Source organism: Sciurus vulgaris (genome assembly GCF_902686455.1).
Source record: "Sciurus vulgaris genome assembly, chromosome: 5".
In the NCBI taxonomy this organism is placed as follows: Eukaryota; Metazoa; Chordata; class Mammalia; order Rodentia; family Sciuridae; genus Sciurus; species Sciurus vulgaris.
In genome coordinates this window covers 89,694,697-89,713,696 of record NC_136465.1, presented here as the reverse complement: position 1 = coordinate 89,713,696, position 19,000 = coordinate 89,694,697, and the positions used below count along the sequence as shown (strand labels likewise).

The 19,000-nt window shown below is 37.8% G+C and overlaps 2 protein-coding genes across 2 annotated transcripts in view; one reads left to right on the top strand and one right to left on the bottom strand.

The window, feature by feature from the left end:
* Positions 1-19,000, top strand: part of GYS2 (glycogen synthase 2) — an 80,485-nt gene that overhangs the window by 53,450 nt on the left and 8,035 nt on the right. The gene's annotated exons all lie outside the window — the stretch shown is intronic.
* Positions 747-13,644, bottom strand: SPX (spexin hormone). The gene is made up of 6 exons (XM_079141519.1): positions 13,048-13,644; positions 12,574-12,654; positions 12,296-12,353; positions 11,695-11,757; positions 10,245-10,328; positions 747-5,455 (listed from the first exon to the last, which is right to left on the bottom strand). The coding sequence occupies exons 1-6, from the start codon at positions 13,051-13,053 to the stop codon at positions 5,397-5,399; spliced, it is 351 nt and encodes a 116-aa protein (XP_078997645.1). The 5' UTR covers positions 13,054-13,644; the 3' UTR covers positions 747-5,396.

Sequence of the window (19,000 nt, the reverse complement as noted above, 5' to 3'; positions counted from 1 at the left end):
CTAAGGAGTGGGAGAGATGGGTGGTTCCATTCCTAGTTTTATGAGGATCTCTATACTGCTTTTCCAAAGTGGTTGTACTAATTTGCAGTTCCACCAAGGATGTATCAGTGTAACTGTTATGGTTTAGATGTGGAGTCCTCCAAAAGCTCACATGTAAGATGATGCAAGAAGGTTTGAAGGAGAAATGATTGGGTTATAACCTTAACCTAATCAGTTAAATACTCCCTGATGGGATTAACTGAGTGGTAATTGGAGGAAGATGGGGTGTGGCTGGAAGAAGGTCAATTGGGGGGCATGGCTATGGGGTATATATTTTGTTTCTGGAGAGTGGAGTCTCTCTTGCTTTATGATTATCATGTGAGCTACTTCCCTCTGCCACAGTCTTCCTCCATGATGTTCAGCCTCACCTTGAGCCCTGACGAATGGAATCTGCTGTCTATGGATTAAAACCTTTGAAACTATGAGCCCCTAAATAAATTTTTTATCCTCTATAATTGTTCTGGTTGGGTCCTTTAATCATAGCAGTGAAAAAGCTGATTAAAACAGTAACTTTCTCACATTCTTGCTATCATTTGTATTCTTGATAATTGCCATTCAGACAAAATTTTAGTGTAGTTTTGATTTGCATTTCCCTGATTGCTAGAGATGTTGAACATTTTTTCATGTATTTGTTGGTCATTTGTGCTTCCTCTTTTGAAAAATGTGTTTAATTCTTTTTTCCCATTTATTGATTGAGGTATTGTTATTATTATTATTATTATTATTTATTCTTTATATATCCTTTATATTCTTTGTATATTCCGGATCTTTTTTGGTATTAAGTTTTTTTGAGTTCTTTGTATATTCTGGATATTAAACCCCTGTCACTGGAGCAGCTGGCAAAGATTTTCCATCCTGTAGTCTCTCTCTTTATGCTTTTAACCATTTTCTTGCTGTGCAGAAGATTTTCAATTTCTTGGTCTCCCACTTGTTGATTCCTTGTTTTATTTCTTGAGTTTTAGAAATCTTGTTGAGGAAGTTGGTACCTGCATCTATATGGTGGAGTGTTGATCCTGTGTTTTCTTCCAGCAATTCCAAGGTTTCTAGTCTTACTCCTAAGTCCTCGGTCTATTTTGACTTTTGTGCAGTGTGAGAGATGGGGATCTAATTTCATTCTTCTACATAGGTATCCCAGTACCATTTCTTAAAAAGTATTATTTTTTTTCTAACTTTTTTTTGGCAACTTTGTCAAGTATCAGATGACTGTAAGGATGTGGCTTGTCTCTTTGTCTTCTACTCTGTTTCATTGGTCTATTTTAATGCCAATACTATACTGTTTTTGTTACTATAGTTTTGTAGTATAATTTGAGATCAGATATTGTGATGTCTCCTGCATTGCTCTTCTTGCTCAAAATTGTTTTGGTTAGTCTGGGTCTCTTATTCTTTCAAATGAATTTTAAGACTGTTATTTTCTAGTTGTGAAAAATGTCATTAATATTTTGATGGGGATTGCACTGAATCTGTATGTTGCTTTTGGTAGTGTAGCCATTTTGGCAATATTAATTCTACCTATCCAAAAATATGGGAGGTCTTTCCATCTTCTAAGTTCTTCAATTTCTTTCTTCAGCGTTCTATAGTTTTTATTGTAGAGATCTATCACCTCCTTGGTTAGATTAATCCCCAACTATTTTATTTTTTTTTTTGAGGTTATAGTGAATTGATGCTTTTAAAGAATGTATATATTCATAAGTTGGAGGATAGGAACTATAGAAAACATTATATGGTACCTGATTGTTGACAGCAAAACTTTATATTTTAATTAAAAATTTTTGTGTGTGTGCTGGGAATTGAATCCAAGGGCACGTTAGCACTGAGCTACATCTCCAGTCCTTTTTACTTTTTATCTTGAGACAGGATCTTACAAGGTTGCTGAGAGTCTTACTGAGTTGCTCAGGTTGGTGTTGAACTTGAGATCCTCCTGCTTTCACCTCTAAGTAGCTAGAATTACAGGAGTGTACCCAGCAGCAAGACTGACTTTTTAAAATGGTTTGAATCACCTACTAAGGTCTGAATGTTTCTGTTCCCCACCTCCCTCTCATATTTGAAATCCTAATCCCCAGTGTGATGATATTAGGGGCTGGGGCCTTTGGGAGGTGACTAGGTCATGAGGGTAGACCGCTTGTAAATGAGATTAGCAACCTTTCCCGATTTCTTTGAAGCAATGTGGGTGTGCTTCCCTTGGTGGTTGTGAGGATCAGATCAAAATAGAAATGACCTCTTTCTAAAGGAATTTACAGACAGTAAGAAGGGAATGAACTGTATGAGGTTTCTGTCTCAATTTCCCTTTCTCCTGAGACCAAGATAAAATAATGTAACTCAAGGTTAATGAAATATACATTTTTATTTATCATGGTCAGGTGAAGAAGAAATGTGGGCTAGAGGCTGATTTGAACAAGCCAGGGCCTCTTTGCTCTTTCTCTCCTTTTTTCTCTTCTTTCTCTGGACCACAATGGTGGCGAAGGGGGAGAAGGAGGCATCTACTGGGAAACTCAGGGAACAAAGAATAATTAAGAGCCCAGGCTGGAGGTAGGATATAGAGGCAAAGAGGGAAGACAACTTGAACTGTACAGAAAGTGGTTGACAGTCCTATCTGGAGGTCAGAATGTTCTAATTTAGTATATATGTTGAAGGTAATCATTTCCCAATTTAAAATATATTCCATATAATGTAAAAGTTTTTTTTATCTATAATTACTTCATCATTTCCGTTTGTAAAAGGATGGAAATAAAGAGAATTGCAGACACCTTGCTATGGCTTGAATATGGTTTGTCCCATCTAAAACTCATGTTGAAATTTGCCACTGCGGTAATATTGGGAGATAGGGCCTTTACAAGGTGATTAGGAGGCAGAGGTGTAGCTCAGTGTTAGTGTGCTTAGCATGCATAAAATCCTGGGTTCAATCCCAGCACCAAAAACAAAAACAAAAACAAAAACAAACCCCAAAAAACCAGGTGTGGTGGTGCATACCTGTAGTTCCAGTGGCTCAGAAGGCTGAAGGCAGGAGGAATGAGAGTTCAAAGCCAGCCTCAGCAACTTAGAGAGACCCTAAGCAACTCAGTGAGACCCTGTCTCTAAATAAAATATAAAAAAGGGCTGAGGATGCGGCTCAGTGGTTGAGTGCCTCTGGGGTCAATCCCTGGTACCAAAAACAACAACAATAAACAAACAATAATGTCACAACAGGTGATCGATTTGTAAAAAGCTAAAAAGTCATTAATACAGTTTTCTGGAAACTGGAATAGTTACCATGAGCATGTGTTGTTATAAAACAAGGCCATCCCTACTGTTTTGCCTTTTCCACACATGCCTGCTTTCCATCAGGCCATGAAGCAGCATGAGACCCTCATCAGAAGCACAGAAGATGCCAGAGTCATGTTCTTGGACTTTCCAACCAGCAGAATCCTAAGCCAAAATAAACCTCTTTTCTTTACAAGTTTTGCAGCCTTGCATATTCTGCTACAGTAATAAGAAATAGACTAAGACACGCCCTAAGATAGCTGGAAAATTTTAGCAAACTAAGGAGAGGGACCTTTGTAATTAATCAGCCCATTTATATGGCAGAACATTCAAAGAACTCAAGTACTTATAATACTTGGCGCTGTATTTTAGCAGCTAATGGTCATTTAGACAGTTTCTTGACACTGCTTTTTGGTATGAAATACTAGAAATTATTAAGGTCAGATCTGGGAAAAATTATTTCTTAAGATCAATGTCAAAAGTGTTCTTTCCATTACAACTAAAAAATTTTTTTAGAAAAAAGTGTTCTTGAGCTGGGCACAGTATTGCATGCCTGCAATCCCAGCAACTCAGGAGGCTGAGACAAGTTCAGAACCAGCCTCAGCAACTTAGTGAGGCCCTCAGCAATTTATCGAGATCCTGTCTCAAAATAAAAAATTAAAAGGGCTGGGCTGTGGATCAGTGGTTAAGCACCCCTGGGTTCAATTCCTGGTTCCAAATGAAATAAAAAAGAGTGTTCTTGGAATAAACATATTATTTAAATAGACAATATGTATAAGTTTATGTCCAGTGAATAAATGATTTTCAATAAGTTGGATATATGCATTATCTACTAAATCAACTTTACATTCAAATCATAATTAGCAACAGGTGCCTATTATAATGCCACATAGAAGTTTTTAATGCATATATATTAATTTTTGGCAGAGATCAGTGTTACATTTATTGAATAGTTTCATTATTTAATTATGAAACAAGATCCAGACAAATCTTATAAGCATGATTTTGATTACTTAACAGAGTGAAATTACAATTTCAAGTTAGAGACATTCACAGAAAGATATTCTTTGGCCACTAAATAATGGCTAAATACTGGCAATAATAAGAATTAACAATACTTTCCACTTAAAACATTTATACGTTTGATTTGAATTGATTAGGTAAAAAACATGATGGTCGTGTGGTAATTCCAAATAAATTATTATGCGTGCTGTAGGAGTGTGACTGTATTTGTGTTTAGGTGATACTGAACCTAAGTTGACTTTGAAGAGGAGTAAACTAGGAATATTACATGCACTATGTTATCAGGGTACTTAATGTAATGCTTTAAAGTCAAATAAAGCCTAGAGTTCTAGGCAGCAAGAGTAAGCAGAGGATTAGACTTTGCTGAGACTCTTTAGGTATGGAAAATGGGTTACCTCTAGTAAACTGGCTGGCTCCCTTTGTATGATATATATACACAAGCAGAGTCTCCATCTGCTTATATCCCAGTAATTTTTTAGATCCAAGTTTCTAAAATGATTTCAGGGAAATCCCCTCAGGGCACACAGGGGACTCCTAGGTATGGGGCTTCAGCAAACCTTTCACTGGCTCCAGCCGAACTGCCTGTTCCCCATCTCAGCAACCATACCCAAGTATTCTTACAGGGCTTCTTCCCAGTCAGCCCATTCCCACTTCCTTTCTTAACAACTTAAATCTCCTGGAGAAACTAGAGTCGGACTCTCCTGTTTCCCATTCTGCCAGGCCTGACCCTTCTCTTAGGAATAAGAAAAAAGGGAAATGGGATTCTGAGTGACATCAGAATCCAAGTGGGTAATGGGATGAAAAAACCAACAACCAAGATCAAGCCAGGTTCTGGCTGTAACGAAAGAGTTTTCAGTCTTATTAGAAATGCTCTAAAAAGAATTGAAGAGTAAGACACCAAGTAATCTGAACAGGACCTGAAGCAGCAGGAGAAGGCAGTGATGGGCTCAGCTTAGAACTCTAATTTCTTTTGCTTCTGAAAAATAAAACTAGTGTTGCATGTTTCTAAGATCACAGTGAAAGGGTTCAGGGGCTTTATTCACATGGTTCGTGCTTCAACAAGAACAGAACTGTGCTTGAAGTACTCTGGTATATTTTCACCAATTTAGCAGACCATCTCCCAGGAATCTGCTTTGATCAAAGTTTTCTTCTCCATCTGCAAGAAAAGAATTATGTAAAATAAACACATATTTTATGTTTTAAAAGGGGAAAAAGTAAATGAAGAGAACCTCAATAAATAAACATTTAGCTTACCAATTTATATTAACTAATCTCTGCTATGAAAATTTTAAAAATGAATTTTGATTTGTTTGGTTTAAAAAATTTCCCCTCAGCTTGGGACACATTTTATATCTGAATCTCTATAATGAATGAATCTATAACATGAGAGGTCTTGTAGAAATCTGAAAGGGACATATGATGTCAAGACATACAAATATAATACACTGATAAATATATTTCATGTCTAAAATACCCACTATTATGACCATTCACTTACATCAAACTATTGTCTTTATTTTTTTCTCTTCCTATTTTACTTTGGAAGGATTATATAGGAGCACATTTTTTTCCTCCTTTCCCTTCCCTCTTCCCTTCCCCCTGGTCCCTCTCCTCTCCTCTACTAATCTCCCTTGGATTTTCATGAGCTCCGCCCCCCACCACACCTTTCATTTCCTTTTTCCTCTCTAACTTCCACATATGAGAAAAAACAAAAGACCCTTGACTTTCTGAATCTGGCTTATTTGTCTTAATGTTCTCAAGTATGTATTTGTGAAAATTCCTTATTAGGTGATTCCTTATGGGGGTTAATGAGACAAAAAAGCAGGGACATTTGTTAGCTGAATGAAACTGCAAAACTTCAGAGCATGAAATATCACATCTGGGACAGGGATACCTAAGGACTCAGATAGCAGCAGGTTCTGGGGACTCTAAAATTCCAGTAAAAGGGATAAAACCTGCAATCAGGTAGCTCCCAGGAGTGGCCCAAGGCAAAATGCATCTCCTAATTTTCTCTAGGGGCATCTTTGGATTAAACCATATTCCTTCAGTAAATTACAAAATAATTTGAATATCCTAGCTATATCTTAAATTGAATTGCAAGCACATTCTAAAACATTGCAAACAACGGGCTGCTATTTAGAGACGGAGAAAAAAATAGAAAGGTATTCCAGTATACACTCCACTGAAACGAAAAATGACAACAAGAATTAACAATGCTTTCTACTTATAATAAAAATTCTATTACATTAATTATATAAGAGTCTCACAAATAATTCCTAGAATTTCAGAATAAAAGTACTACAGGATACTAGTGATCAACAAATCATATGCGAAGCCAAAACTTGTCCATCAATTTAGACTAATAATATTTTGCTTCTTTATTTCATCCTCAGTGACAAGGCACTTAGAAAACTTCAGTAATTCAAAAATTATATTTATTTTTCCAAAAGATTTGAAATGGGGACCTAAGGAGAAATCTTTCCTCCTTTGTAAAATTAGCTCTTTCTATTCGAGCTCACTTACTTTTCTAGCTCTGCACAGGCAGTCTAAAACTTCCCTGTCAACCAATCTTTATCAGAGCCCTTTTCCTACTGGCTTCAAAAATCAATCACTGTCCCAAAATTTGAATTTAAAAAAGATCATCTTAGATACAGCATCCTCCATCCATTCAATTATTTCTCACTTTTTCTTTGCAGTTCTGTGATATAGGCCAGTCCTCCAATACCTGGTATTTTCCATTCTGCAGTTTGGTTTCTTGGACAAAATTCCCCCTAAACAGTTTCAGATAGGATGTGGTAGCAATGGATTGTGTCAGCTAGGAGCTGAAGGGAAGTCTTGTGAACTCTTGTTTAATGTTTCAAGTTCTGTATTCTTGCTAACCATCCTGCTGCAGTGATGGTTTTGATGACTCTCTTCTTGAAACTTGCCACACTTGACTCCTGGGATACGGGGTGATTCCGATTCACCTTTTATATTTCAGCCTGCTCCTTCTACTGTCTTCATCAGTACAATTTTCTCCCTTGTCCCTTGATTTCTGGGTGTTATTGCAACTCAGTCTTTTAATATCTGCTCTCTTCTCACGACATCTAAGCCCCTCGGAGTGATCTCCATTTGGGTTCCAACCTTATTAACTGCTTCTGAATTTCCATTTGTTCCAGAATCTGACACATCTTCAGACTAATGTCAGAGGGGACTTGTTAAGGATACAGATGCTGGGGTCTCACTCAAGGAGTATCAGATCAGAACTTCTGGGCATAAGGTCAAGAAATCTGTGTTTCAAGAATCTCCCCAGTTATCTCTGATGAAACCAGTCCGCCCCTGGACAGTGAAGGACCACTGGCCTACACCTTTGTTACTGGAATGTCTCCATCATCTTGAGCTGAACTCTTCTCCATATCCACAGAAATTTTCATTCTTTATTATCAGCATTGCCATTTTAATTCTCACACACAACTTGATACATGTGCTAGACTTTAGATTCTCCTTCATGTCTTCAACAAACAGTTATCCCATCTATTCTTTTTTTTTTTTTTATTACTTTTTTTTTTATTTTAAACAAATGGGATACATGTTGTTTCTCTGTTTGTACATGGCATAAAGGCATACCATTTGTGTAATCATAAATTTACATAGAGCAATGTTGTTTGATTCATTCTGTTATTTTTTCCCTTCCCCCCACCCCTCCCACCCCTCTTTACCCTCTATACAGTAGTTCCTTCCTCCATACTTGCCCCCCTCCCTAACCCTAACTCTAACCCTTCCCTCCCCCCCATTATGTGTCAACCTCCACTTATTAGTGATATCATTCGTCCTTTGGCTTTTTGAGATTGGCTTATCTCACTTAGCATGATATTCTCCAATTTCATCCATTTGCCTGCAAATGTCATAATTTTATCATTTTTTATGGCTGAGTAATATTCCATAGTATATATATACCACAGTTTCTTTATCCACTCATCAATTGAAGGGCATCTAGGTTGGTTCCACAGTCTGGCTATTGTGAATTGAGCAGCTATGAACATTGATGTGGCTGTATTCCATCTATTCTTATTGGCAATAAACTTCAGAGTCAAGCCCCTCCATCCACTCCCACTGACCACCAATGTCATCCTTCACTCCTTGTTATTTCCTTAGCTTCTCACTGGGTCCTCATGCTAGCCTTTCCTTTCCAATGTAATCCGTGAGGTGTTACGGCATCAATGAAAGAACTACAGAGTGACCAATCATGAGATAAAATCTCAGGATCATCTCTTACTATCTGCATGATCTTAGGAAAGCAAATACAACTCTTAAAGGCCCAGTTTTCTGAGCTATAAAGATTAACAATGCTGTCAGACACATAGTAGGTTCTCCTGGATGGTAGCAATTTTATTGCTTTTATTGTTACTCTGTGTATCATAATCAGATTTACTTCCTTCACTATGCCATCTCTCTGATGAAAATCGATATGTTGCATTATTCATTCCAAAATAGAAAGTGAATTACGTTCTATGATGGTGGGCTAGTGACTTAATATTTCTGTGCCTCTATTTCATCACCTATAAACTGTGGTCAAAAGTACCTACCTCTTGAGGATTAAGTGTATATGTTCATATCAAGTGTTTAGCACAGTGCCTGGCCCACTGTACTATAGCAGGGACTTGATCATTATTAGCTAGCAGCAGTAGTGATATTATAGTAACTCCATTATAACCACTGTTACTATGTTTTGCTCTGCCACTTCCTGCTGACCCCATCTTTTCCCTGAAAAGGCTACTCTTGTGCCTGCTTTTGCTTAGTCTGTTTTCTTCTCTGCCTGATACAGTGTGTGGCACCTAAAAGGCATAAATGTGCATTTTCTGAATTAAGAATTATAATTCTTTCTACGTTCCAGTTCACCCTGGCCTTGCTCTCAGTCCAGAAGACTTCTTTGTCCCACTCTCTTCTACATGCTGCTCACAGGTATTGTTTCACAACAAAGACAAAGCTTGAGGCTAAAAAGTACCTCTGCTCTCCTCCCCCCTCCCGCATGGCCTAGTTCAATTGTAAGCACAAAACATGTTTGTTCTAGTAACATAGACATCAGGGAACTATGACTGTAGCATGTGCTTTGACCACCAGATCACTCACAGTATACTTTTTTATACCTTTTAAAAGTTAAATTATGTCATAAATATGACAACATTATAATTTTTGAGAGAGAAAATTCTAGGTCTATGCATTCTTTGATGACTTCTATTCTTAATAGTAATAAGAATTACATACCTTGTTTATTTAGGCTCTTGTTGAGACCCTGAACACAGGTACCATGATAGTAAGGCTTAGGGTCACCCAGCTAGAAAAGCATTAGAGCCAGGATTTAAACAAGGTCGGTTAGCTTCCAAAGACCCAGCTGATCTATTACCAAGATGCCTTAATTCAATTAGTACTTTTATTGCCACATGGACAGAATGCCTCACTTTGAAGATTATGCCCAGTCTTGGTATGAAAGAGTCTATATAGTGTAGTGAAAACCAGACAGGCTTAGAATGAGAACTGACTCCTATCTAACTGGGTAACCATATGAAGCAACTACAAGTGAAAAAACAAAGGTTGACTTTCAGTAATTTCATTTGGTTTAATTTTTAATAGGGAGCAACGGGATTTGTGATTATTTAATCTTTTCTGGTCTCAATGTTTTCACGTACAAAATAATGAAGTTGGACTTGGAGCTCTTTCTGTTTTGAGTTCTAAGAGAAATAAAAGTTATAATAGGCCATGGATTGTGAAATTCATATAAAGTTCCCCAGTCTCACCAGGAAATGTTTATTATATTCTTGGGACTCACTTTAATGACAAATATGTTGGTCTTCATAGAATAAACATCTTTGTGAGCTTTTGGAATGAGGAGAGTGTACTCAAGGCAGAATCCCAAAAGTAAGCAAAACTGATCTTTACTATAGTAGAAAAGGTTACTATACTTGTACCTTCTTGTGGTTTCTGCAACAAAGACAGTAACAGGGCTGCTGCTTCTGGAAGAGTTAGTAGTTGCGGATTTGGGCTTCGTCTTTCTAGAGAAACAAAAATGTATAAAGATTTTCTTAGAATTTAAATAGTCATATAAATAAATACTATTCTAGTATGCTAAAATACAAGAAAACCTCTATGAAATAGTTTTTTGATCCCTAAGCAAAGAGTACATAGAACACTGTGTGTGTGTGTGTGTGTGTGTGTGTGTGTGTGTGTGTGTGTTCGTCTGCTTTTCTGGGGATGAAACCCAGGGCCTCATACATGCTACACAATGTTCTAATACTGAGCTACATTCCCAGTCCCAGAACACTGATTTTTATAAATGGAAATATTTCATACTTCCCTTAGAAATCATTTCCCATTGATTATATCATTTACTCACAAGGTAGGAAAGAGAATTCTGAACTATATCCTAAAGGGAATTGCATGAAAGCACAGAGAACCAAGAGAAAGAGAAATTTCCATCTTCACTGCTTAAATGGGATGTCTGGGCAAAAAGATGTTTGTTTTGTTGTGGTAGTGGTAATTGTACCCTCAGGCATTTGACCACTGTGTTACATCCCCAGCCCAATTTAAAAATTATTATTATTATTATTATCGTTAGGGACTGAGTCCACTAAACTGATGAGGCTGGACTTGAACTTGGGATTCTCAGTCTCACAGGTTGCTGGGAATAGGGGCTTGTGCCACTATTCCCAGTTGAGCAGAAAGGTTTAGATATTTTTCAAAATAAGTATTTTTATTTTATTTTTTAGCATTTCAATCTTTAAAAAATTTTATCAAAATTAATTGCATTGATGCTAATTCAATGGCATGGAAAGGTTTATCATGAAAAATAACAGTGCCTGGCTCCATTCTAATGGCCCCCATTTTAAATAATTTTGATTGTGAACCTTTTTATAATAGCTCTTTCTACTAATATAATAAAGGCATACTTTTGAAGCTCCTAGTAGATGGTTATTTTAATAACAATAGCAACAATAATGTTTAAGAGGAAAATGAGCAAAAATTCTGCCATCAAAACACAGGTACATTTCTAGAAACAGTTGCACAGTTCTTCCTAGCCCTCTCTGCCCTCACCCCAAGCCCTGTCTGTCCGTTCTTGCCTCGCTTCCCGGGGACCTCTGCACACCCCGGCAGTTAGAGCACTGCGACCCAGTCAAGCCTCGGTTGCTGCAGCTCCCGCCTCCGCCACGGAAGCCAAAGTCCCGCAGGGCGGAGCCCACAGCTCTAGCGCTGGGAGTCCTGACGCTGCTGCTCTTGGGCTGGATTCAGACCGACTGTATCTCAGGGCACTTGGAGAGCTACGTCTTTCCGGCTAGGGGAGAAGCTTTCTTTCCGCTCCAGGGCAGAGCGAGCCCTGCCCGCCCTCTTCAGCTCCAAGGCCCTTCTGTCCAGGTCACTCACCTGGAGGCAGCCGGTCGGAGACGTCCTTCCTACGGCTCTGGTCCGAGATGAAGCGGCGCCCCTCTGCAATGCAAGACACGGGCTTAGCCCGGGGTCCTGGGGCAATCGCGGGTTAAAGCACCTCCGCGAGGTGGAGCAGGGCGGCAGCGGCTCTCTCCAGGTCCCAGTCGCGTCGGGCTGAAGGTTTTCGGGCGCTCAGAAAGCAGCCTGGCCCGAGCCCAGCACCTCAGAAACCTGCAGGAAATCAACCCCTACTCCTTCCCCCGCCGCACGCCACAGGGGCTTTTTGGAGCGGAGATCAAGTTCACCAGCCGGTGAGCTCTTCCCCAAGAAGCCCCAGAGTCGTGTTTGCTCCAAGAAAACCGGAACCTTTTGGTTTAGGATGGAAGATTTCTAATAATCAGGGAGTCTTGCCCTCTTTGCCCTCTTTCTCCTACCTTTTCCTGAATTATCTGAGGTCAGGATGGCCTCACTTATTTAAAAGAGCAAGGAAAACCTTGATATATTCTCTCTTCACAGCTCATCTATCTGTTCAGGGATTCACGCATCCTGGAGAGTTTTCCATTATCATAGTAGGACAAGCAAAGTATTTGGAACTTACGTGCCCCTTTCAGGTAGAGCATAGCTTGAGGTGTCCAGTTTCTTCTCTCAAACAGTCTCTACAACCGGGAGAAGAGAAGAAAAGTTAATAAAATATCACAACGCAGTCCTCCAAAGTGGTGGGTGGAGGAGATGAAGGGAGAGAGAGAGAAAGGAAGGAAGGAAGGGAGGAAGGGAGGAAGGGAAGTAGGGAAGAAGGAAAGGAGAGAAAGGAAAAGGAAAGGTAGAGAGAGTGGGCTCAGCAAGCACGTAGCGGCCTTCTTCTTTGTATCTGGTTACCTGCGGAGCGCTGCTGGAGTTTTCCAGGACAGAAAAGACCAGGAGAAGAGCCAAGGTTGCTGCTGCCAAACTTTTGGCTCCCTGCAAGACGTGATCAACCAGAGGGTCATTCCCGTGCCCATAGGATTTTCTGCTTTCTTCCTCTATGTCTGGACGGTTACAAATCCCTTTCTTCTGTCTATGTTCAGTTTTAGTACTCTGTATGTGGAGGTATTCTCCCAGTCTCCCTTTTTGTTAATCCACAGTCCAGTTAGAAAAATTATTTAGAAATATATTATTTTCATTACCTTACCCAAATGAGGAATTGGATGAATAAGTGAAATTTTTTCTCAGTAAAATCAAACAACTCGATCATTTTATAAAAGTTTATAAATATCATTTGGCCTCTAAAATGCTCACTAAAAATTGCTAAAAAGGTTATAAAGCTTTTTTTAAAATAGCTGAAAGTCTCAAGTGAATAAAACTTTTACTTACCTTCATGTTTAGCTTCTTTCAGAACCCTGAAATAACTATAACTTTACTTGTGAGTTTTCTAATCTTGTTTTGAATTTAGGGCTTTTAAAGTCTTACTGTCAAAGACACCTCCCCATCTGCATAGAGTTGGGGAGTCCACAGGGATAACTTGTCATTCACCAAGATTGAAAGGATCTGATGACTTCTCTAGGGAGATTCAATTGCAGGAAGTAGAGGAATGATTGATGGATGGAAATCATTTGTTTAGATATTGATCACATCAGCCAGGAGACATTCTGAATGTATCAGCATCATTGCCTTTGCTTTTCCTGCTAGCTACCCAAAGCAGTTCTATCATCGTCATCAGTATTATTAATGAAAATGATCAATAGTTCAACGTGGAATAAAAAGTAAATGAATAAAGTAACCAGCTATCAAGTTATCATTGTTGACTGAAGATGAATCACTTGGGTGGAAATAAAAAGACTAGGGAATCTTAATGGAATTTGACATCAGTCATTTACTTAGTTATCTATCCATTCAATTATTTAACAAATAATTATTGAGTGCCTACTATATGTCGGACTATACTCCTTTTAATTTGAGTGACATAGACATGGACTAAAAAGACATGCTTTGATCAAGCTTACCTTCTAGTGAGAAGTCTTCAGGTCATTAGGGCATGCCTTTGAAGTGAATAGTAGACCCCAACCTCTTCTTCCTCTCATTTGCTTTCTTATCACATGGTGAACAGGTTTGTTTCACCAAGACCTCCTACCATGATGTGCTACCATAGGCCTAAATATATTCCATTTTCATTTACTTCCTGGATCATGGACTGGAACCTCCAAAACTGTGAGCCAAAATAAACTTTTCATAGGTTGCTTTTCTTTTTATTTATTTTTAATAGTAACAGGAAGTTAGTAAACACCACTGGGGAGCTTTTAAATAGCAGAAATTCCTTACCTGATTCTCAAGGCTGAGAATATAAGATCAAGATATGGGCATGGTTGAATTCTGGTAAGAGCATTCTTTCCATGACTTCTCTGCTGTCTTTCCATGGAGGAAGAGGCAAACGAGTTCCCTGAGGCTGTTTTACAAGGGCAATAGTCCCATTCTTGTGGTCTCTACCCTCATGACCTATCACCTCCCAGTGGCGCTACTACCCACTATTCACTTTGGGGATTAGGATTTCAACACATAATTTTAGGGGGATACAAACATTCAGACCAAAGTAGTCCCTGCTAAGTAAGGGCGTAGTGCACCAGACTTAACTAGAATCTTTTGAAATGCAGATTCTGATTCACAACAGTTCAGTGGGGACTGCAATTCTAATAAATTGCAGATGATACTGATAGATGCTACTGAACCTTGGACATTTTGAGTAGCAGAGCTTAAGGGGATATAGAAAATGAGGAAGACTTAACAGCAGAGTCTGTGTGACTAGGAGAATGGCTAGAAGTACAAATTTAGGGAATTCGAGAATAGGAACAGACAAGTTTCATTTGGGATTGAAATTTGAAGAGCTAATGCTGTCTACTTGCAAATACTTGGAAAAGATGGATTGGAATTTGGGTGCTTGATATTTTGACTTGACAGTCACATAAAGAACAGGTTTGACTAGTAAATGAAACTGAATATAGAAGTAAATGAAAATGGAATATAGAAGGTAGTTCATAGGTAGAAATTTGAGAACTATTTATTCCCAGCAAGGAATAGGTAAAGCAAACAGGAGCAAAGCCATTAATGCAATGTTTTATTTCTGCTGTCTTAGAAGAGAAAGATAAAAACCAAGGACAGTAAGTTTAGTACTGAAACTGGACAAAACTGTAATATTTATTAGATTTTAGAATTTTAGTTTCAAAAGAGCCACAAAAGATATAAAATATGCTGCTTTTATGTTTTAAATTCAATAATGTTACCTAACAAGTAAAATGCCTTTCTTCCCTTTCCATACCCAAAATACAAGGGTTTTAGGAAGAAGAGATAGGAAAGTGAGTCAACAATAAAATGTGTTTTGAATTTCCAATTTAAGGAAAAATAATGTACTTTGTTCATAATAGTTTAGCAAATGAATTCACAAGTAGATGTTCTACGTCAAAGCTGCCATTTTCAGTTTCATATGCACAAATGAGGAGAATGGTTTTGACATGTTATCAATATTGTTGTCTTACCACAAGTAACATGCCAGAATGTTTCTTCTAAAAGGATTTCCAAAGGGCATTGGCCCCCAGAGAAATGTTTTTGTTAAAGCACAACATTTATAAAAACTTTTACAACTTTGAGCCTAGAGATGAGCTAAGTTACTTGGTAGAAAACAGACTATTGAATTTTATTCTGCCAACAGTATGATCAGGCAGTGGATGTTGAACAACTGGTCTCTCTCTCTCTCTCTCTTGCTCTTTAGTAAACTACTGACTTTATTTGAATTTCACCAGTTTTCCATTTCTCATTTTCTATTCCAAGATTCAATCCAGGATCCCACATTTCATTTGGTTGTGGTGTCTCCTTAATGTCTTCCAATCTGCATCACTTAAACATTTTAAAAAAGAAAATAAAATTCATTGGTAGTGATGATGTTAAAATGCAAGGTAACTATCAGGACACATAAACAATCTGCTTCCCTTTCATCCTTTTGTCCTTATTCATTTTCTTTCTTAAGCATAACTTACAATTGGCTTGTTTTCATTTGTTATCACTGAGGCAAGAAACAAGTAATAGTTTTTTGCTTTAAAATATGCAAAATAGTTTCAAAGGCTTTAACCATTTTTCAGAATAATCAAACACATTTCTTGAAATATAAAATACACTACTGAAATTACATAGCTGATTTCATGACTGTAAAGGATTTAACTTTTCCCAAAAAGGTGTGAATTTTTAAAATTTATTTTATTTGTTCTAATTAGTTGTACATGACAGTAGAATGCATTTATACATTTTGATAGATCATGCATAAAGTGGACTCTTAAACTTTTTTTAAAGGCATATTCAATGGAGACCATTTTGCCTTCCTCACTGGATTCTGATAGGTGCACAGTTCCCATTTAAACAATAATCACCTGTCACTGTTCTGAAGGCATTCTTTCAGGTCAATGATTATTATGTTCATGTGGGAAACAGCTGCTATCTTGGAAAAGGCTCATGGATAATATGGCTATTGTAGTACCAAAATGAATTGTGTGTGTGTGGGCGGGGGATGGAACCCAGGGCCTCTGAGGTACATCCCCAACTCTCCAAATTACTTTTTTGATGACAGAATAAATTTTGGTTTACATTATATGAATCAAGGTATGGGTTCCATCTTCTATTTTGGCTTCATTCTCTGCCACATCCTGTCTATTCCTTAGGTCAGTTGTCATTATTGACAGGTGGAAGAAATCATTTCCCCAAGGGGCTACCAATTTTAGGAGGGGTTTTAGTAGCATAAAGTTTGCTATCCAAAATAAAACTTTCCATTTATTGACCAATGTCTTTAATTACCCTTCCTTTACTTAAGGTTTTGATTCTCAAATGAACCAAAACCCTGAGATAGAAAATTCAATTCTTTTCTGGTTACAAATCCTTCCAGATCCTTTCTCTAGCACTACACATAGGGGAAGAGAGGAGAGAATTTGAAGACATTGGTTTTTTCAGGAGAGTTCAGAGAAACATTACCTAGGGAGTTGGGGGTATATAAAGAAAAGTGAAGAAGGGAATGCTAAAATTTACCTATTTTGCCCTATTAGATTATTTTAAGACTCTTTTAAAATGACTGAGCATAGTGTATGAATTAATGTACAGTCACCATTACCATAGGGTAACTAATAGCACAAGACTGCTAATGATAGTCTAGTGTATGTCATGTAAAAGCAGCACAAAGATATAGCAAAAAGAGTGTGGATCAAGATGCAAGCATCAAAATACTACTGATAGTTCTTTGTGAACACTGAACTTCAGAAATATAAAGGAGCCAATAATTATGTAACATAAATTAAAGATTAGTCGTTGCCAGGTATGACCGTCAAATAGGAAAGTGGGGCAGGCAGCGTTCCTACATCTATCTCCTCTAGGTCCTTGGGCCACAGATACTCTTAGGACATTAACATCTAACATTTTCATAACACTTTAAATTCGACAAAGCTTGATTACATCCATTTTTAACTACATTAATATTGTGTACTAGATACTGAAGCTCACTTATGAGCAGACTTAAAATTTGAATCTCAGGATGTTAAGTGGTGGAGTTAGTGTCAAGTCCAGAGCTTATGCTACTTCAGAACTCCCAGCTGCCTCACAGGCTCACAAACATCATACCAGAAGACTCTTTTTCATGGATTCACTTACCAATCATTATTAACATTGTTTCATACATGTGAGAGACTGCCATACACGTGGCCCTTCTTGATGCATGGTATTATTTCTCCTTCTTTCCTTAGAGAATAAATTCACTTCATAATTTTCTCCTTGGGATTGTTTTACTTCATAATAGAAACTCCCACCATCTTGAAAGAGAACAAGAACCCCTCTTCATAACAGAAACAAAGGCAAACTGAGAATCAGCAATTCACACCAGTCTCCAAATAGTAGGTTTCTGGGTATCTCCAGCAGGCCCCCTTTTCCAGTGAAGAAAGGTGCCAGTATGTAGGCATAGTCTTTATGATTCCTCCTCTACTCACAAGCTGCTAGGTGTAGTAATGTGTTTTTCACATCATAAGAAACGTGAGGTTGAACCACAGACTTCTGCAAGGTCAGATCATTTGATTCAACTTTATGGCTTGTAAAAACCTGCTTCTATGAGACTGATTTCAAACACAAGATTAGTGAGGACAATGACAGAAGAGCTGGAAGAATTAACTCTCATTCATTCCACCAACATTTACTGGGCACTTACTAAATGCCAGGAACTGGAGATACAAATATAAGAGATCTTAAACTTCAAGAATACTTTCCATATCCTAATAAATACAAATAAATTTCCATTCGAGGACAAGGAAAGGTGAACTGTCTTGGCCTAGTGGGTTAGAAAAGATAGAAGTAGCATTTTAAGTAGGGCTTGAGAGGTAAGGAAAGGTACAACCATGGAAAAGCATGTCAGTCAGTAAGTTTGGGGCATACTACTTTTTTACCCCATCTCCCATGTGGGTGTCACTAGAAGGCTTGAAGTTGGAACCTTTCAGCCCGACAAGATGAGAAACAAGCTAGGTATTTAGTAACAGATTCAAGACTTCCAGTTCAACTGACAATTGTCAAGACTGAGTTTAATTACTGGATTCAAATATTTATTGGGTACTTTCAGTGGTGGATTTGGCCTTTAACAAAATTTATGATTAAAACACTGCAGGTGGGAAGATGTTTTATTTAGGTACCAATATGATGTAGTCCTTCCATTTTCAGCAAAAATGATTAAGCATTTTCCACTATTTTGTAAGTTATCTGTTCAATTTTTAACCTTTTAACTAATGGTGGCAATCATAGCAGCTTTCAGTAAATTGTTTTGTTTGTAGCAAAGAAATTCTATAGCAGGCTTCTAGATACACAAATAGCAATAACAGTTTGAAATCCCTAGATTTATATTTTCTAAAAAGTTCTCCTCAAAAGTGAAAATAAAAACCTATAGGTTGCATACAAATTTTCAAAAGAAATAACATTTTGAGAAAAAACTCCCAGAGTTAAAAATATCTTCTGAAAACAGCAATCAATCACACTGCTGAAGGCTGTCCTAATAACTCTTGACTGCGAGAAAATAAGAGGTTAGGATGTCTAGACCACAAATTTTTCTACCACCATTTGTCTGCAGGATGATTTATTGGAAATGAGGCTAAGAATTTACAAGTAATGCTTAAGTTACAAAATCTACTTGGACAGATGCCACATCTTACCTCCTGGGTCTCCTGCATTCAGCACAGTACTTTTCAGTTCTTAGCAGATACTCAGAAAATGTCCACTAAATGCTTAGCAGATCGTGGGGTCTGATTTTTAAAAACAGCAAATTGCC

Bases quoted from the DNA above. Each gene is read 5' to 3' on its own strand.
- SPX (XM_079141519.1), bottom strand. The intron at 11,758-12,295 runs GTAAGTTCCAAA...CTTGCATTGCAG, and splicing joins GCTCTACCTGAAAGGGGCAC to AGGGGCGCCGCTTCATCTCG. The intron at 10,329-11,694 runs GTGAGTGACCTG...TTGTTTCTCTAG, and splicing joins CTCCGACCGGCTGCCTCCAG to AAAGACGAAGCCCAAATCCG.